Source organism: Calonectris borealis, chromosome 1 (genome assembly GCF_964195595.1).
Source record: "Calonectris borealis chromosome 1, bCalBor7.hap1.2, whole genome shotgun sequence".
Taxonomy (NCBI): domain Eukaryota; kingdom Metazoa; phylum Chordata; class Aves; order Procellariiformes; family Procellariidae; genus Calonectris; species Calonectris borealis.
Genome location: NC_134312.1, coordinates 185,941,973 through 185,962,717, shown reverse-complemented (window position 1 = coordinate 185,962,717; position 20,745 = coordinate 185,941,973). Strand labels below are relative to the sequence as shown.

General features: G+C 45.4%; 1 protein-coding gene across 1 annotated transcript; it reads right to left on the bottom strand.

Moving 5' to 3' along the window:
• Positions 1-6,229: 6,229 nt before the first annotated feature.
• On the bottom strand, positions 6,230-19,591 carry CNMD (chondromodulin). The gene is made up of 7 exons (XM_075139148.1): positions 19,469-19,591; positions 18,755-18,892; positions 16,197-16,337; positions 13,449-13,562; positions 10,537-10,690; positions 9,089-9,291; positions 6,230-6,666 (listed from the first exon to the last, which is right to left on the bottom strand). Exons 1-7 carry the CDS (start codon positions 19,538-19,540, stop codon positions 6,451-6,453), a joined length of 1,038 nt encoding a protein of 345 aa, XP_074995249.1. The 5' UTR covers positions 19,541-19,591; the 3' UTR covers positions 6,230-6,450.
• Between the last annotated feature and the right edge of the window lie 1,154 nt (positions 19,592-20,745).

Sequence of the window (20,745 nt, the reverse complement as noted above, 5' to 3'; positions counted from 1 at the left end):
GCTGCTTCATTTCATTTTTAGTAATCTTGTTTTTTGATGGGGGGAATCACTTAAAGCATATAGGTTAGGATGTGAGTACACTGCTTTAAAAAAAAAAAAGCTGACATGTATAGGAGCAAAACTTGCATTCAGTGAAGAGGATGAGGTGGTTATTCTTGATGCAGACACAGGATTTCTACTTGTGGAGTCCTTTCACCTGTGTAGTAGGTTGAACTGCAGTCATATGTGATGGAAGGGAGAAAGTCAGTTGTGGCTGGAAATTTCTACAGAAAAGTGGGTCCTGTGTCTGCCTTCTATATTCAAAAAGAAGGATCTATTGCAATTGCCTGAAATCAAAGCTAGCAAGCAATTGCTTTAAGTTCTGTTATTTCAAGAAACTCTTTATATTTTAGAGAAGATCCCATGCGTCCTTAATTGTTTCCATCAGTTCAGCTTTTCCATCACAATCAAATTTTAAATAACAGTATTTACAGAAAAAGAACTGAGAAGTGTAAGAAATGCTGTCTGTGCTTGGATACAAGTCTGCAAGGGCCTATAGGTGCTTATAAGCTGTCTGGACAAGGTCCTGGGCACCTGGCTCTAGGTGGCCCTGCTTGAGCAGGGGGTTTGGACAAGATGACTTCTAGAGGTCCCTTCCAACTTCAACCATTCTGCAGTTCGTAGTCTTAGAAGGGGATATGAACTTACAAAGTTGTAGTAAATATGCCTAGTCCACATGCCGCTGTCTCTTGGGAATTCAAATACACCCGAATATTCGAAGATTCTAGAAAAACCCACAAATAGCAGATGTTGGGAGCCCCCCGAAAGCCACTTCATTCCTTGCTAACTATTGGATGCTGCTTTAAGTTTGCTACTTCTTCTTGCATTCCTAATTATGTAGGCTTTTCCAGATTGTTTGTTATTCTGTCTGTTTTCTTTGTATTTGATGTTATTTTACTACAGTGAGAATTGGATAAGCTTGGTAAAATATAAAGGCTATTAGAATAGGTGTTATAATAGGACAAGTGAAGTCTGCAGCTGTTACAGTAGTAAATGTATGTAAAAGATGATTGAAAACGAAGGAGGAGAAAGAAGGGATCTATTCTGTTCCTCCTGAGGACTAGGAATCTAGGTTTTGCAGTGATGGTGGGAATGTGCAGTGGTTTTTTTTTTCCTAGTGTTATTACTATACCTGTGCAGTAGATAGATACCAAGATTTTTAAAATCTCAAAATCTTAAAAAGAGAGCTTGGTTTTGGATGTATGCCACAGCTATGAACTTCAGAATGTCATACTTGGCAGCTGTAGATTATGACTACAGTCCTGACATAACTGCAGTTTCTTGATGCGCTCAGATCATGATTATCCTATAGTGCAAGCTGGGGAATGATTTCTTTTTGAATTACTTTTAGCTTCAGAATGGACTCATGTTTTCCAAAGCTTGAATTTAATGACCTTCAGAACTGAATGTTATCCTGGTCTTTGAATACAATGAAGGGAGATGGATTGAATTTAGGAAGGTTTTTGCGTGTGCCTTACCTCTTGACTCTTACTGAGCGATTTTTGCTTCTTGGAAGAGTTTCTCAGAGGGTATGCTTGTCGCATATTTCAGTGAAGATTTGCTAGCTTCAGTGGGGAATTTCTTGTTCTTCAGAGAATTCCGAGTAGCTAATTGCTCAATATCTAGCACATTTGCCACCCATATGGGATGCTGACATTGAAGTTGACTTGATTTGGAACAGGGACTTGAACTTGATTCTCCTAGATGAATGCTTAGCTGCTTTTTATTTATACTCTGAAAGACATTTCTTCCTTTCTAATGTAGAAGGAAGACAAATGTCTGAGCGCTTCACTTTGTCATAAAATTCGGTTCTTGTCTCCTGGCCGGCCTTGCTTTATAAATGTCATTCAGAGCACTTACCAGCGCTTAGCGAAGACTTGCTATGGGAAAAGCCTAGATAAAAATCTCTTAAATAGAAATGAAAAAGTAATCTGAGGATGTTTTCTGCCAATCAAGTTATTCTTACTGAAGAGAACAAAGTACGGGTTCCTCTGTCTACTTTCACTTATAGAAAGTCCATGGGAATATTTCATCAGATAAGCACAATATATTCTTGTATTAAGTAGGTACTGTTTCAGTGCTTTGGGATTCAATTCACTTAGCTTAAGGCAAAAAGTAAAGTCAAATGCATTGCTACTTATGTACTCCTGAGGCATATGTAATGCAAATATAATGCTTTAGCTTCGGGCTAAAACTTGTAGCAATCAAGTGCTAAACCTCCCTGTCCATCTCAATCCTGTGAGCAAAGTTTGCAGGTCTAAGCATAATTTCCAGCATGTTTCTGAGCACAGACAGATAATCTGTGTGTGTATATTCCACCCTAAAATTTAGGTGAACCAATAATGGCAGCTCTTCTTGCCTTACAGAGGTATTGTTGTTTGTTGGTGTTTTTTTTTGGGGGGGGGGAGGGGGGAAGGGAATTGGATTAAAGCAATAGGTAAAACTTTCTTATAAAGTTGGAGGGAAGGTGCTTCATGAACTTTGTGAACACTATATGTTTTGTTCTTGACAAAACACGCACAAAATGGTTCCAGAAGCCCTAGGTCAACGGAAAGATAGCAGGGAGCTTGGAGGTTGAAGAGAGGCTGTGAAGGATATCGGTGACAAAGGGAATTTCCTTCGGAACCAGAGAGGATGAGCACAATTTGTTGCAGCGCTGGCGATGAGTTGGCTGGAGACAGAGAACTGCCTGCAAGGACAGAGTAGATGATGTTTTAATTGTGTTCAGACTTGTCTTGAGGTTTTTTTCCCAAGCCTTTTGGTCATCTGTAGATAGTACTGTCTGGAAGACGCAGGCAGTTTCACCTCAGTGCTCTGATTTGTAGTCCTGTTGCAAATGTGGGAAGAGGACAGCAAGAGGTAACAGTAGCTTTCCCATTTAATACCACAGATGGAATTACTCTCTGCTGCTGTTCTGGGGGTCATAGGAAACGCCTGTCTGTTGTAGCTTAAGGCTGCCTCTCTCATCTTTGGTATACATGCAGTGCTTGTAACAGATCAGTTGAGCCTCTCAGAAGCAGAAGATGGTGGTGCTACTGGTTCAGTCTAACTCTTGCCCTTTCTGAGCAGAGATTCTGTCCACCCCGATGTGCCAATCAACAATCTACTTTTTGCCAACTGTAGTTTTATGCCTCTCTACATCTTTTTTTTTTTCCTTTTTTTGGCACTGCATGGAACAAGTGATTAGTCTGTTCTTCTCTGAAACTTTATTGGAATTTATTCATGCTGCCACAGGGGCGAAGTGTTAATGGGAGGCAGAAGACAGATCCCCCCCTTCCATGCCCCCCAGCTGCTTCTCACTTTCTCAGTGTAGATACAAGTGGAGGATGATTCCCATATCAAAAAGGACAAAGGGAGAGACTCAGGTTCATTCCTTTTAAGTGGGGAGAAGGGAGGCTGTATATGCAGAAAAGAGACTCTTCCTGCTTTCCCATCACTGACTTTCAGTCTTTTTAACCCTATGGCTTTGTGGCCTGTTGTCCTTCTCTTTTCCACCAGTCTGAATTTATCACCTTTTTCTGCTCTAATCTGCTCTGCCATCCTAATTGTCCTAGTACACAATAACATGGGTAATTAAGTTTTAAGGATAGTAGAGTTACAGTGCTCTGACTAACATCCATCCATCTGTGGTGAGAAACACCGCTGGTGACAAGCTCACCCCTCTTTCTTTCCTCCTCCCCTAAACTTTGGCCAAAGCAAGGTTTTCACCTGGTTTCTGCTTGTGCAGGGTCAGATTCAAGGAACCCCTTCCCCACCCCCCCAAACGCACACATGTTGTTGTAACCTCTTTAGTGCACAAGCTATTATATTTGTGGTGGCAGTGGAAAACTTGTCTTCAACATTAGTAGTAAATGCTGTACAATAGTCTATAGGATCACTGCAGATAGTTGGAACTGTAGTCTGAGCCACCACTGTGGGGAATATTGCTACATCTTTTCATACTGTTGGATCATTGGGTTTATTGTTCCTATGTCGCCTCAGAACGTTTCCTTCAAAATCAGATGTGGTGCTTAAATAAGATTTTTCAACCTTGCCGCAGCAAGAGATCGTTACTTTTTTTCTTTGAATATGATATATAGGTAAATAAAAATTTGCTTACTTGAAGCATGAGTTGGGGAAGGCATTTTGTTGCGTATCTTTTGGAAATGGATAAATTATGCCCTCTGTGTTGTAGTTAGGCAATACTGTAGTTCCAGCAATTTTACTAGTAAGTAGTGTATCTGCTTCTCTTATGATCACTGGGGCTTTCTTGGCATGGTGTGTACAGAAGAGTTCTCAAGACGTACATGCTGTATGTTACAGTTTAACGCATCCACGAGTAGGATGCTTTTTTTACTTCTTGCATGCTTTGTGATTGCCTGTAGAAAACCACTGATACAAGCTTTTGTTTAGGAAAAGTTAATTTTGTTAAGAACATGTAGACATTGGAAATCACCTGCAAGATTGGTTTTTTTAGTGTCTTCTGAAGAAAACTTTTTTTTTTAAGTGGGGGGACACAGGGAGAAGCAAGTCATGAGTTGCCTCAAGATGGCCTTAGATGCAAAAGACGGCAACAGTCGAATTTGTATATACAGTCACATTTCCATCTCTTTGCCTTCAGTGGCAAAGTTTCACTTGCTGATCCCCTTGTTTTCCTCTCCAGACAGTTCTTGAACATGTATGTAAAGGTACTCTTACACTTGCTACATTGAAAAAAGCAGAGAAAGCGATGGCCATTTTTTAACGTATTTGTTTAATCTGCAGTAAAAAAAAAAAAGGAAAACCGACTTTTCTAAGCGTATCAATGACGTACTTCTGAAACAACGTAATGATCGAGGTCATTTTCATTTTAAAAAGCAGAAACTCAAATTTAACAGGCTTGAAATTGCACTTTAAGAAGTTTTAATTTAAATATTTCAAAGCGAGTCTGTTCTTCAGATTAAGGGAAGGTGAAGCTTATATTAAAAAAAGCTACAATAGAACAAAATACTGAATTCTATTCTCATCTTATTCTCATTTAACACTTTGCTTTTTAGATATGCAGTTTAGCGTTCCACATCAGGTTGTCTTTATTTTCTTTAAGCCACGATTATGTCAAATTAATTCCTCTTTTCTGTGTGTCACGCAGTGTTAATAACATTACTAGGCTTGCAACATCTCAAGAGCTGTTTGGTCACAAAAATGAATGCTCCAGAAAGTGAACTTTAAGAAAAATTGGACCATTCTGTTTATAAAGCCCATGTGGATGGCTCTGTAAACTCAGTGATAGGGTTCAAGATGTATAGTATGGATGAAGGCAGTGTAATACCTCTATCTTTGTTTTTCAAGGCTAGAAATCCTAAGTCATTCCATCTTTGTGAGTGTTTCAGCTTAGTACCTTCCTTAGAGATTTAATGTGTAATAGGATCAATCCCAATAATTGCAGAGTTTGCCTAAGCAAAAAGGGTGAGGTTAGAAACCCTTTTTTTTTTTTTCCCCCCCCCCTTTCCTTACTGGTAAGCAGTTTCTGTTGCGGGGAACGGAGGTTAGCTTCAGCGAAGCTAAAGGAACTAGCATGAATGGCTGCTATCCATGTGGAATAAAGAGGGGTTGTAATCTTGTGTCAAAAGTGTCTAGTTCAAGGATTTATAAATACAGTGGCTGTTGTAGATTCTGAAGGGTCTTGAGACTCTTTGGTCTGCAACTGCATGTAAATACTTTTGCTGTAGTAGCTGGATAGCAGATACTTGTTAGACACTACAGTGGTATCATGGATACAAGATTCTTGATGCTGGGGCTTCTTTGATGTTGGGATGTGTGAAAGGTTTTGATTCTGTGGCCACGCACATTCCCTTCCGCAGCCCGTTTTCCTGCCATTTGTTTCCGATTTAGCACAATGTGCGCTTTCCCGTGTCCCCCGGAGCAGCTTTGTGGGAAAGGTATGCTGTAATTGGTTTATAACCATTCATAATGACCTGGCAACTTGGTATGAACAGCAACGGGGAGCAACTTACTTGTGATTTATTTAAGTAAGCTACATGGATGAAAGGTATTCCCAAGTGTACAAGTTGAGCTAGTTGCCTAATTGGAACGTAAATTTTCACAGCTAGCTCGGAGAGAGGGTTTTGTTATGAAAGGCTGAATTTGGATTTATGAGCAAGCTTCTGGACTGCTAAACCAGTTTGTGAGCAAAGTTTAATGTTGTCTTTTTTGGGGGGATGTCTTAGTTTTTGAATTCAGTAAGTGCTAGTATACTCTTGTCATTTGTAAAGCTAATGGAATATTAACTTAAGATTTTTATTTACAGTTAGAATATCTGACCTTGCTTTTGGTGCAGTAACACACACTTTGATTTAAAAGCCAGGATTGGCACTGCTGCTTTGGTTGTAGTCTTTTACCAGTTTGTCGTCATTGCATTCCTGCTTATTTTGTCAAGGCTCTGATTGCTTTTTCTCACACAACACCCATGATACGAGCCACCCACCAGCTGCAGGGCATGATGATTCGGCAAGCGGTACGACAGCCTTGGTAGTTGTAAGGCCATGGGTAGTAGCCCATGAGAGGCTCGCAAATTCTCTGGCACTGTGTGTAACTTCGTCTGCATTCAATGCAGCACACGCCTAGGTGATCCAGCATGGGGTCAAAAGCCATCCCTTCACCTTCCAGTTGCTGAAATGTAAAATATTAAATGTCATCCCGATGCCCTCATTCTCAAAGAACGTAGAATATACTGATGGTCATGTTAACCCTACAAAGGGTAACAACTGAAATCTTGGTCCTGTTGAAGTTAACAAAACTCCCACTGACTGACCTGTGCATCTTGCTTTTTTTTTTTTTATTTCTTTCCTTTGTCTTGCTCTGTTTGGTAGAAGTGTAGAATTGGTGCAATCACCCGTGTAAAATGGAAAGAAACAACAGGGAGCTCCAACTTCATTTTTCTTCTACAATCCTTGCAAAAGATCCAGCAAACTCCCAAGTTTTAAATATTAGTGATGGAAAAGATTTCAAGACAGTTATCCGGGTCTTTTATGTAGATGACAATGTCTGAAATGTATGCTGTGTTTTTAATGTTTTGGTTTAATTTTTGTATTTTAATGCTTTTTACAGGATTCCCAGGAAACTATTCAGTAAGCTATTACCCTGGAGTTTTCTGAGTATTTTCCCCTTGTCTTTCAGTCTGCTTTATTTTCCCCTCTGCCACACTTAGGCACATTAAGGACAGTGAGAATTCTGCTTGTTCTGTATCTGACAGTAAGGAGTTACATGGAGCAAGGCATGCATAAAATATGTAAAAGCGGGCTCTTGCTGCTGCCTTCACCCTTCAAAATTCCTTTCCTCCGTTCTGGGAAGAAAGTAACCTGGATATTCTGCTTTCTGAAACTCATTTGTTCTTTTCCCATTGGTGTTATTTCAAGAAAAGCAGCAGCAAAGAGCAAATGCCGGAGTAACACTTAGCTTTTTACCTGAGCAGTTTTCATTCAGAAAACTAGCAGCACACGGAAAATGTGAGGCACAGAAAAGGCGCCATCTCTTGTCTGGGCTTGTACAGGACGCTAGTGGCAGCTCGGTGTCGTTCGGGCCCCAGCGACCCATTCCCAGCCCTGAGAGCAGGGAGGGTGTCATTTCCTTGGGCAGAGGACTCATCACCCTTGAATTCAGATAGCAGCAGTGTGAACTTCTACACCTGAGCTCATCATCCAGACTCCACTCATAGTGGGTGAAGAGAAATAGCTCTAGGGAGGATTCATTTCATCCTACAGGAAAGACCTACAGTATCATTAATGGTCCTTTTGAATCGAATGAATTGGTCTCTGAATTTAAAGCTTGGATATAGGCATCTACGCAATAACAGTGAGTGAAGGTGAATCCCGCCCCACAGGCTGAGGGAAGCCTGGTGACCGTATCTGACGGGACATTCTCCGTTTGGCCCAGGGGCTCTCTGCCTGGAAGAACGGACCTGTGGCAGTTGTTCTGCAGCTGCCCTCTGGAGACAGGGCTGCTCAGACCCCATGGACGTGGTCACGTTAGTAGCTGTGAGGAGAAGTTACATTCCAGCGCCGCTGCTGTTTTACTGACCTCGTGAGAGAGTCGATTTAGATCCACTTTATTTGGAGTGATTAAGTTTAATTAAGGGATGTCAACTCGGCAGAATGCTGTCACAGTATAATGATCTCCTGCTGTTGCATAAATGTCAAGTCAAAGCTGGGACTTATTTCCAAAGCAGGAGGCATTTATCTTGTGACACTGTTGTATTAAAATGACTTACTCCTGCTGTACCAAATGGTGGGTGTAAATTGTCTGGCGCTGGTGCAGTAGACTGGAAGGTGCCTACTGTACAGTCGGTCCTCCTGCAGCGCGGCAGAGGTGTTGGGACACAGCGGGGCGGCTCCCGTGCTCTTTCTGTGGGCTGCTTCGTCTCGAAGAGCGAGAACAAGTTTTGCGATACTCATCCTCCACCCGCTGTTTCTGTCTCTAAACAGGTTCTCCTCTGTGGATTGCTTGCTAGAGTAAGGCCATTTACTCTCATAGCAAAGAGGCTGAGAAAACAGATTTGGCCTAACCCTAATCTCTTTGCAAACAGACACTACTACTGCTTTCCTCTGTAGTAGTCACTCCTGATACTAATTTCTATTTGAGGGCAAAGTATGTTTTTAGCTACTGAACTCTCTCTTTACATGGTCAGTAAATGATGGGGATCAGCTGTCTGATCAAGAGCAGCTTTGGTTTGTTTTCAGATGGTGCTATGCTTGTTGGATCTCTCTAGTGCTGCTTCCATATGGACCTGAACCCTGAAAGGCACCTTGGCATCAACTTGCCTTAATCTTGCCACCTCAAGACTTGTGCTTGTTTCAGACTGAAGTCTAATGAAAACTGGGGTAAGGGAGGGAGAAGAGGATGAGGGAAGACTTTTTTGAACTACTTAGGTGTTTTACAAGTCTGTAACTTTGGAGAAAAGCTAAACAGGCAAAGACTGCGCAAATTAAAAAAAAAAAAAAAAAAAAACAAACAAACCACCAAACCCCACATCACCAGTATTACCTGTCTACAACAGTCTCGGGCCCTGAAAGAAGATTACAGTGCAAATACTTACATTATATGGGTTGGCTGGATTAAGGGTTTGATCAGTTTCTTGTCCCATTGGCCTGGTTTCATTAGATTGGCGATCAAGCTCTTGAGTCAGCTGTGCGGTGGGCGACCTGGTATTTACTTCTTCAGTAGCAGCTTCCAAGTCTTCCGTGTCAAAGTTTGATTCTGATTGGCGTTTGTTTCTCTTCATTTCTCTCCTTTGGTTATCTGAAGAAATAATCACGGGAGGATAATCTTACCTTCAGTGTGTCCTTGTATTTATCCACACATTATCTAAGGTTTCTGTGGTTTCTTTAAATATTAAAAAAGCAGGGGGAGGCAGAGGGGAAGATGAAACTGTGTGGCGGCAGACTTGATGAGCATCCCCATGGGAGCTGCTTGCCTTCCTGTGTTGTATCTGCAGCCAGTGCCAGTCCAAAAGGGTGTGAGATTGCCTTTTTCGCCCTGCTTCCTCCCCTTGAAGCAAAACGGGTGTGAGGAGGTGCTTTTTGACCCACTGTGTCATCACTGATGTTAACTCGGCAGCAGTTGCCAGCACTAGCGAGACCAGTCATACACATCTAATTTGTTTTTAAAGTGCTTTTGTGACAGACTGGTGCCCTGCTCCCAAGGGCAGCTGGTGAACCTGGTGGAAACAGCTTCTGGACTGCTTTGATACTGCTTTTTTGTTGCCCAGTGGGATATGAAAGCTCATGAGAAAAGTGGAAAATATTGGCAGTTTGGATCTGCAGGTGCTCTAAAATGTTTTTTTTTTTCCTCTTTTAGTGCTGTAATATTAACTGGACCAAGGAGGAGTAAATCTTTTCAAGCCGCCTTCTCTCCTCCCAGGCCTGAAAGTTACGTGAAGCAGCTACCATCTCCCTGCTGACTCCCAAACACGCTTGCTAAGCTTGGCTCTGGGTGACAGGAGTACTTCGGTTCTAGGACTGCCTCCAGGACCTCATAAACTTCATCTACTAGTTGCCTAGCTAAAGTATCTTGTCCCTCCACTACAGTGAAATCCTCTGGAGGAGCAAGGTGGGAAAAAGGACAGGTTATGGTCCCAGATCAGGAGCTTGATATTCCCCAACTATTGGCCAGGTATGGTATTCCTGCTACCTGGTGTCAGCCACCTAAAAATTTTGGAGGCTAGTTTAAGCTGTTGTCTCGTCCTTCTGTAGAAGGAGGCTGACCTCTCTGGCAATGCATCATCTCATAATAAGTCACTTACGTTGGCTGTATAAATTGTCTGAGGAAATGCAGGTGTGGAAGACCAAATATCTTGGTAAGTGTGGATGAACTCCAAAGCCACAATCTCGGCACCAACCCACGAGGGCTTCGGAAGACAGGCCGGGCAAGGGAGGAAAGGATCCTGGTTTCCCCAATGTGCAAGTCTCGGTGGCAAACCTGACTTGGGGGAAGGTGTTTAGATGAAGGGAGGGATAACCTACTTTTCAAAACAAGAAGTGTTACCTTTGGGATACGTTGGTCGAAGCCAGAAAATTGGAAGATCCCCGCAAAGCTCTAAAATTTTGGGGCTTAGGAAACTGTTATGCTTGATAGGCTCGTCTGCAGCCACCCAGATAAGGGAGTTTTCGTCAAATCTCACAGGCATGATTTCATCTTCCTGCAAACAGAAGAGCATAAATCCTTTGCTAGCTCAGTGAACAGTCATGTGCCTGCTTGCTGTTAATTCTTGAGCATCAAACCGTATAATCATCCGCTGCAGCTAAATCCAAGCAGCCTTGTATTTCATGAATGTGAACCGATTGTACTGAGCCAAAGCCTGAGAAAAGGTTGCCACCGCTGAAATAAATGGCACAACTTCTGCCAGCTTTCCTGGGGCTAAGATTTCACCTGTCTCTCTCTTGGAAGGCTTTTGCCCCATGTACAAGGACTAGGTGTCGGAGGTCTTTCATCCCAAAGCGCCAGATTTTCAGGTGGTAGAAACTGTGAAGATTTACCACCTTCAGCAGAGCAGCAATGCAATACGCCAGCTAAAAACAAGACCCTAATCTTTTATCGTGCCCCATTCTAATTTGATGTACTCCCAAGAGGTGATAACTATATTTACAACAGAGGGAGGAAAAATCCTGTGCAAAAGTTTTAGAGAGGATTATAGCTTGAGAACTGCTCCAGCTTCCAGTTTTAAGTCAACGTGATCGGTCTGATTAAAGGTCCCGTTTGGTAAAAGCAATTCAATTGACCAAAAGTTTGAAGTGTGAGTTAAAGGAGCCTGCCTTTTTGAAGTGTACCCTGCAGGTTTTTGGTTCCTGTCTTCAAAGTAATGTAGTAAAATGCCAGTGATTGATTCTTTAAAGTTGTTAGTTCAAAGTATTATTTTACATAAAATGTATAAGTATTTTGTAGCAACAGTGAAATATTAAAAGAAAACCAACTTGTGAATCATGAAAACCAGTATAATTTCAAAGTTAAAATTCTAAATTGCTTCCATAAAAGTCATCAAAACTTGTTATATAACTGACTAGATCAATTTATTCCGTTGAGTTACTGTTCCTTTAACGTGTTTATTGATTTCTTTTGTAGGTCTCAAGTCATTTAAGTTCACTATCCAATCTGTCTAGTGAGAAGTGCTCTTTGTTTATATTCTCCGACTTAAGCTTTTATCAGCATCAGAAAGATCTGAATCTATTTCTGAAAACAGAAATAAAAATATCCTTTGTTTCTGTTTGAGATGATTCTGACTTGTGAGCAGGCAGAGTTTGGGTATCTATAAAAGCTTATTTTAATCAACCATTTTTATAGGCACTGTTAGTTATGATACGTGTTGTAAGAAAATGGCATACGCATGCTTTCTCCTAAATACGTGCGTATCAGAGAGAGGACTCGCACTAGAAAAATAAATACTACTTTGCCATTCCTGTCGTACATCTAACCTGGAAAACTGAGCAACAGGGAAAGGTTAATATCCCAATGGCAGCACTAAATCAGCTGTTTTGGCCTCGGTGCATACGATTTATTGCAGCGGTTGTGTAGGTGATGCATCTTTGGAGAAGATGCACAGAAAACAGGACAAGGAAAGAGGTTTGCTGTAGCCAGGTGGAAGATTAGAAATAACTTTTTGACTATTTTAGGATAATGTCTTCAGGGCTGTGACTTTATTCTTATAAAAAGATGAAAAATTGAAACCTTGACTTCAGGCAATAGTGCTAATGAAGTCAAGAAGCCCAGCCTGCCTTTAAAATAAGGCAAGGTGGGAAAGATCTAGGTCTCTGCCTGGAATTTGGGCAAGATCTCTTCCCCATCACAGGGAAAATCCCACCAACCTCAGGGGCCTTTGTAACATCGCCGGTGCCTTGCTGACTGGATTTAGAGAGATCTTTTTTTCCCTTCATTTTAAGGTAGATGTTCAGTAATCACAGCAGCGTTGCAGGTAGGTGCAGCCTTATCGGTGCCTCTCTCCCGGCTGAGTGTATCTCCTTTTATTTTCTTGGGAGCGGAGCAAACCCAGGGAATGGGGTTGTGGATCTCCTGTGCTCTCCTACTGGTGGCTGAGCCCCCGCCAGTGTCCAGGCTCGGCCGTAGTCAAGTCACCGGAGCCACTCCTGTGTGAGCGATGGGTTTGGGGGTCTGAGCTCTGGGAAACTCGGGCTTTGTGCACCTAAAGCAATAGGCTTTTTTACAACTGTGAGGTAAGGAGAGGTTTTGGTGGTATCTGGGTGAGAACTGCTGCTTTTGTAGCAGTTGCGATGCAGATTCCAAGAAATTTAGTTAACACGATGTCCTAAAATGAAGTTTAATGCTGTCTAAGAAGGCAAATTCTTAATTTTTTGTAACTATTATTTCTTCTGAGTTAGCTGAATTTTTGCAATAATGTTTTTCACAATTCCCCTTTGTTGACTATTTCGGAGGACTTGAGTGATGGAGTCCCTGCTTCTGCTCAAGAGTGTTGATGGAACACTCCTGGAATCTACCACGATCCCTCTTTGCACTGACTAAAGCAGCTGCTTCTTCCCTGCTCTCCCTTCCAGCCTCGTGCACAGCCTAATCTCAGGCAGATATGCTTGTCATTGAGGTCTCCTATGGATCTGCTAGGTCTACGGCTTCCCCCACTCCTCAGTCTGCAGGCTCCCGCCATGCCCCTGGACGCAGCGTAATAAGTAACCTCTGACACCAACCTTGCTTTTCTTACCTTTCAGGGATCCCTTGCAATCGGTCCATGAACCCTCAACTCTCCACAGATGACTGCTCTCACTGCAGGGGGGTTGGACTAGATAACTTTAAACCAACCCAAACCATTCTTTGATTCTATGACTTCTTCAGTGGTTTTCATATGCCATGTTTTTATTTGTATTTAAATACCCCTTTAAGTCCCTCTCCATACAAAGATTTGTTTTAAAAAAAATAGGTAAATTACCCCTTACCAGCTCAGATGAGAGGCTTGCTTTAGTCATAGCATCAACTTCGGGGACGTGAGCTTTTGGCTGAGCTTTGATGTAACACTTTTCTCCTTCAGCAAAACGGATTCCAGTTATGCCCTGCAAAAGCAGAAGGCAGGGGGTTGTGCACAGCCCTCCAGCTCCCCACCGCCCCCAAGAAAGCGCTCGAGCTCTGCTAAAATTGCCACTGAATTTTTAGTCTGAAGGTTGAATCTTATTTAAAAACAGATGTAATAAAACACTCTTTTCTCATCATTTTAGCATTGCAGTTTTGGTCAAATGGGTCTAGAAGTTTTTGCTTGATTTCTGAAAGATGGGGGTGTTTTATGTAAGTGCTTCCATGCCCGCTGTGGGCTACTTGAAGTAGCTCTGTTAAGGAATTAGTTGACACGATTTGAACCGTAACTTAGCACCTAACGTAGGCAGCCTCGAAATCATGTTTGCTGGCGGTGCGGTACCCTTATGACACAGACTTAGAAAATTAAGGGGCAGCTCGGTCCAATTTATACACGTAAGTGGCTGTGACAGCAAGGGGAAGCTTGTGACGGGGACTGTGGTGCAGAAATCTGTGTGTGGGACTTCCTTCATCTGGCCTATGAGGGTGAATGCAATTGCTTAAACACGGATGTCTAGTTTTAAGCAAGAGAAGGGTATGCCAGCAGCTCCGGAGGGCTGCAAGTCTCCTGCAAGTCCAGGGTCGTATGTGCCAGCGCCTTGGGCACCAACATTTGCGCAGGGGAACCTTGTCTGTAGTTTTTGTTTCTGCTGTAGGTTTTTGGGTACCCATAAAAGAGCTCTCTTTTACATTATGAGTTTAGATACCTCATTGTAGATGGCAAAACGTCTGTTTTTCATAGGGTTGTACAAACTCCATTCAACCACCTAAATAGAATTATCTAGTACCATTTGAGGTGTGCTGGTTTTCTGCCTAGCTTTTAGCTGCCAGGACAGAGGCATGAGTGTCATCTTGACCCCTCTCACCTGCCTCGTATGGGCATCATAGATGCTTTAGGCATCTAGTGCAGCTTGAGATGGATGGTACTGAGGCACCTGAGTCTCGTCCCATGTGCCTGCAAGTCCTGTACAGTTGGACAGACACCCATCAAAACAAAATGACTAATTCTAAAGCAGTGAGAGAGAGGGGATGGCTATGCAGGGATGAGTGCACAAGGGAATGAGACTTCGGTGCACCGAGTGTGCTAGGAGCATCCTAATATTGCCAAATTCAAGTCTTCACCGACCATGCAATCGTTGGAGCGGAGCCAGTCAATCCAAAGCTGCTAATGTAAATACTTGGCTGTTGGAAGCGCATCTCTTCAGTTTCTTTCTCCTTTATGTGCCTTCTTGGCTAAAAACCCAACTGGCAGCATCCCTTTGCTTTTACTGAGCCTGTCCCTGGCCCGCTGTAATTAGAAGCGGGCACCGTCCCTGAGAGGTGCCTTTAGCTGGTTGGTGTTGGGAGCTGATTCCTGACCTGGTTGCGACAGGCAGTAGCTTACCAGCAGCATGCATGGAGGCAACGTGAATTCAGCATCTCTCCAGTGGGCTGGTGCTGTTGTGCAGATGTGGAATGGTGAAGGCAAATGAGAAGAGCTCGTTGTGGGTGCTCTTATTCACCTGCTAACAATGTTGCTATGGTGGTGTTAACGAGAGTTTTGTAAAGGCTGAACCGCAGCTGTTGGGAAAGTCACGGTCCTGGGTGTCCTGGCATGGATTTGTTTGTACTTGCTGAGAAGCAAAGGAGCCAAATTTCCTCACCTTTCCTCACCTCAGCAAGGGGAAGGTGGCTGCTCTAGAAGCCCTGGGCAAGTCTTCCTGGCAGCAGCACCTTTATTTTAGGTGCTGCTTTGATTTACAGAGGACTTAGCTCTGAAGTTAAGTAGAGTGTTTCGCATCCGAGAACATTAATTGCAGGATCTGGGCCCTGTAAATAGGTTTCTGCAACATCACAGAGATGTGCCTTTAGTAGCTCAGAGGTGGTACAGCTCAGTGAACCGCTCTATCCGAGCTGTTGAGCTCTGCTGAGATTCAGCATCTGTTAGTCCAGGCTCTGTGTGGAGCAGCCACAGCCAAGTTGCTGGGGTACCCAAATGTGTTTGCTGTCAGCCCAAGCGGCCCAGCACTGTGCGTTCGGTGCACGGGTGCGTAAGCTATGCTAAATGCCTCCATCCTCTCCCCTGGGGATGAAGCCAGGCCAAGCCATGAGAGCAGCTCCCATCCTTGATCTCAGGGCAGAGCAAGCTGCCCGGGTCCAGCGCTGTATAGTGGTCCCTTTGGTGTCTACTTGGCTTACTGTGTTGACCCTATGCTCCTAAACTGGTGATGCTTTGGGGAGGGGGAGGTGGTTTTTCCAGTTCAAATCATATGAAATCATGCAGGGGCTGTGTCACAGCCTGCCAGAACGTTTTTCTAGCAAGACTGGCAAGTGCACGTTTTGTAGCTCTGTTCACTGGTTTGAAAATGCAAAGTGTTATATGGAGCCAAATCTGATGCAGCCCAATCCATACTGCTTCCCAGAGTGGGACCTGGCATGACCTGTCCCCGAAAGGCATTTAGACTTTGTGTTGGAGGAAACTGCCCAGCTCGCTCTGAAAGCGAGCATGGATGCTTGTGTGGATAGTGGGAGGCTGGAACCTGAGACCCACTGGGGCAGAGAAGTCAGGGCAGGGCAGGGTATCCTTAGAGTCCAGCGCTGGAGCATGTTACATGAAGGACAAGGGTGGAGGTACTTACAATCTGAAAATCATGAACTTCAACAGCCTCTTCATTCCCGCTTCCTGTTTTGAATGTCTCTAAGTTGTTTCCAGCATCTATTTCCATCGATCCATCTTGTACTTTTCCATTAATGCTCATAGTATAGTGAACATTGTACACCTGGAACCGATAAAAGAGCCGTAGCACACGTCAGTAATTGCTTATTGCCTTCCTCCTACACCAGGTGATGGGTCAATCTGACTGTCGTATCCCTATTCAGCTCCTAACTTTTATTTCTGTAGGCATTTGACAACCTCCAACAACCAACACCACCCTACTGCAACACTTCACCATTGGGGCAGGCCGGCAGTGGAGCAGGTTGCCCAGAGGGGTTGTGTGGGCTCCATCCTTGGAGGTTTTCAAGGCCCAAGTGGATAAAGCCCTGAGCAACCTGCTCTGAGCAGCAGGTAGGACTAGAGACCTCATGAGGTGCCTCCTCTGGGACCTCAGGGGCCGCACACAGATCTATTAGTACTGACAGTTTTACTTCAAAAGCAGTGTGGGATGAGTCCGCATCCAGGCTCGCTCAGACTTAAAAACCTTCTTCTAGGTCATATTTTAGGAATCGCTTCTTATGCTGGCATGATTCCCAAAGGAGAGCAGGAGCGAACATCCTACTGCAAAGGAGGCCAACCCCTATTTATCTCCTGGGATGTTCTGCTGAGGCACAGGAAAGCGAGTTCCTCTTGAATATGAGCATGTTTCTCAGCTTGTAATGGATGTGAACTTTGTTTAAATTGGATGTGAAGTTGTATAAACTCGTATTTTCCTTGTCAGCGTATTTGCTCTTATCCTATTTTCAATGAGGAAAGCTGCAGCCTGGTTTCTATTTGCTGGAGGACCACAAGCTGTGGAGGGGGGTTTTGATGCTCTTGTGCAGTTCTGCTAAAAGTGCTGCACAAGCAGTTTACTTTTGGTCTTAAAAAAGCCTTACAGCATATTAATGAAAAATTTACACTGACAGCTAGAGACAAATTTCTTCTCACCTTCGCTCAGCACCGCTCTACGGTGCTAAAGATTTATGGTTCCTCAGTTATACAGATTCAGTCCCATATTCTCCACTGTCTAGGACTCCTGTTGAACGTGGTCCAGGAAACCAGACCAAAGTACATGGTCTTCCCTGCTAGCGGCTGAGTTAGAGTTGAGTTCTCCCTGCCAGTTATGGGAGAATTTAAAGATTTAAAATAAAAATATTAATTAAAAAATGGCCTTATTTTTTTTTATGAATGACCTTAAATATAATTTTTACAGTTACTTCCTAAACATTTGGAAGTCAAATACAGCTTTCTGAGTTTGAAGGCAGCTTGGAAAAATAACTCTAAGCTTTCCCAGTGTCTTCACCTGGAGATGCACTTCAAAGCTTAATGACAACTATGAATGTGACATACTTTTGCAAAGCAGAGTTTAGATGATGGAAGCAATAAAAAAAGGGAAACTTTGTCCTGTATTCTGCAAATGCACCCACCCCTCAGAGTTGCACGCGCTGTACCCCCTCCCTGCCTACCTACCCATTCGGGTCCCTCTCCCTTCTCAAAAGCCGAGAGAAGCAGATGGCTCTTACAGCATGTCCTGGAGGTCAGCAACGTCTCCTGTCTTTTTGGTGTAAAACCTTGTACTTTCTTTCTGATTATCTGAATTATCCCTACGTGCACGGGTGTATCTCACAGGGGGACCTCTGCTCTGGCTGCTGGGATTCGCACAAGGCTCTCCTTCACGGGGACCGGCGCGTGGCTGGAGGCAGTACAAAACTTCTTCCAAAGTAAACTCAAAGATACTAATTGCACATTCAAATGCGCACCATCGTGTTTCAAAATATGTTTTAAACCAAAATCTTATCTAAACAAAGAAAAGTTAATATATAAACATATTCTAATGCTCTGAAGTTTGGTTCTTAAACTGATCAACAGCTTCTCAGTTCTGTTCTTTGCATACAGATCTTTCATGTACCCCAGAAAATGTAAATAATAAAACTTACATGACTTTAAAAACTGTCCCACAGCTGCTAACCATAAATGCCTATGTGTATGCACAACCATACAAACCACCAGAGTGAAATAATGGTGCCTATTAATGGGTTAAATATAGCATTACATATTTGAGGGTCCAGGTAGAGGCTGGACCAAGAATGCGGATGATGTGGAAAAGGAATTTACACGTTTCAATGCTTTTTTTGTCCTGGGAGCTGGAGTTTGCCCAGGATGTGAATCCCCAGGGACTTGTTGGGGTTTGAGTTTGCTAAGGATTTGCGAGCAGAAATCAATGTAGCGTCTGTGCTCTCAAAGATACGTTTCATGTTCATTAAGAAATGTCCTTCCAGGAGTCTCCATCCAAACAGCCAGTAAAGATGATGATTATGGGTTTGTTTTTTAGTTGTTGTTGGTGTTTTTTTTTTTTTGAAAGCATGGAAAAAAATAAAGATCTGCTTAAAGACCTCTTTATCGACCTCGCAAGAAGAGTTTCCAGCCCATGCCTCTCCTTACGTGCAACCAGCTCAAAATAAAACCCTGCTCGGTGCGAGGATGTGCTTCCAGGCTCACCTGCCGCTCGGTGGCTTTCCAGAAGTAGAAGGCGCCGATGGCCCCGGCCAGGAGCAGGAGGGCTCCGGCGATCAGCACCGCGGCCCCCGCCTTCAGCAGCCGCCCCGGACCGGGGGGCGCCGCCCCTGCCGCGTACGCCTGCGGAGAGCGCGGTGCTGGGTGCAGGGCCGGGACCCCCGGGCCGGCAGGGACCCCCGCCCTGGGACCCCCTTCGGGCCCCGACCCGACTCGTCCCCGGCCCGGCCGTGCGGACCGCGGCGTCCCGTCCTGACCCCCCGTTCCGCCAGGTCCCGGTCCTGACCCGACCCGTTCGGTCCCGATCCGACCCGATGACGATCCACTCGCTCCTGATCCGATCCGACCCGGTTTTGTCCCGATCCGATCTGTCCCATACCATCCCGACCCGATCCGTCTCGACCCACTCCATCCCATCCCGTCCTGTCCCGTCCCGTCCCAACCTGTTCCGTCCCGGTCCGACCCGTCCCGACCCGACCCGCTCGGTCCCGTCCCGACCTGCTCTGTCCCGATTTATCCCATCCCGACCCTCTCGGTCCCGTCCCGTCCCGTCCCGCTCTGTCCCGATTTATCCCATCCCGACCCGCTCGGTCCCGTCCCGTCCCACTCTGTCCTGATTTATCCCATCCCGACCCGCTCGGTCCGGTCCCGTCCCGTCCCGTCCGCCCCGTCCCGCCCGGTGCCGCCCGGCAGACTCACGGGGGGCAGGCACTGCTCCACATCGTCGGGCCCCGCTCGGGCGATGGGCACCTTCTCGGAGCCCTCTGCCATGGTTGCCGCGGGAGGGAGAGCTGCCCCGGGCTCCGTCGCCGCCCCGCTCCCGGCCCCGGCCCCGGCCCCCGCCCCGGCCCCGACGGGGGGGCCAGCGCCGACCCGGCCCGCCCCGGCCCCGGCCGGCGGGGAGGCGGCACCGCCCCGGCCCCGACGCGGGGGGGAGGCAGGACCGCCCCCTCCCTGGGCACAATGAGCCACTTGAGCTGCCCAGCAGCCCCGGAGCTCCCCGGGGCTGTGACCTCCCAGCCCAGCCCCGTCCCTCCCCCGCCCCTGGGGCTTGTCTCCAGCTTTGGAGATGGGGGAGTCAGGGGGCGTAGGGGATACAGCCCCCAACCCCGCATGCCATTGTGGAGGGGAGAGGTGTCCCGGCAGAGAGACGGCCGTCGTAAAAAGCAGCTCTTAAGATAGAACAGCATTTTAACTGCTTTTTGTACACTCGCTACAGGAATTCATAGGCGCTGGGGCTGACAAGCTCCTGCTCGGCGTCTGCTCCGCAAAACACCTCGATGCCTGGCACAAGCGCACGGCCCCACCGCCAGCCGAGCCCCGCGTCGGGGCTGGGCACAGCCTGGGAAACGGAGCAGCCAGCCCAGGCCCGGTGCAGGCCCAGCGGGGGCAAAGCGTGGGGGGAAAGTTCATCTTTTCGTTTAAAAAGGTCATGGGTAACTTGCGACTTGACCTCTAAAATGGGACCCAGGTCCCCCATTTCCTCATCACTCATACTGCTCAGTATGGTTTTTTGAGCATCTAAAGTATAGCAGGATCATAGGGGAATTTGGGTTGGAAGGGATCTGTTTGCTCCTTCTAATATTGTACATGGGAAGCTTAAACTCAGGGCTATAGCTGGCTATGTGTGTCTGTCCATGTCTGTGTTTCCTTCATGGACGTCCTGCCTGTACATACACGCACACGCCTGTGTGCGCTCTTTGCTGCTGGAAAATAAATACTACTGGACCCCTTTGGGGCTGGTATTGTCAAACACAGAGCAGAGTATCCTTTGTAAGGCTGGAAGCAGGGAAAAAAAAACCACTGCAAAAAGAGCGTGAAGGGGGCAGCCTGGGTCGTGCCCTGCCTGCCCTGCCCTGCTTGCTCAGCGGCCCAGCTCCAGTTTCCCAGACAGGCAAGAGCACTGGAAGGGGAGCTGTTAAACTGGGGAGACCCTGGCACATGGGGGCCCATCTCATTCCGGAGCAGTGCCTACG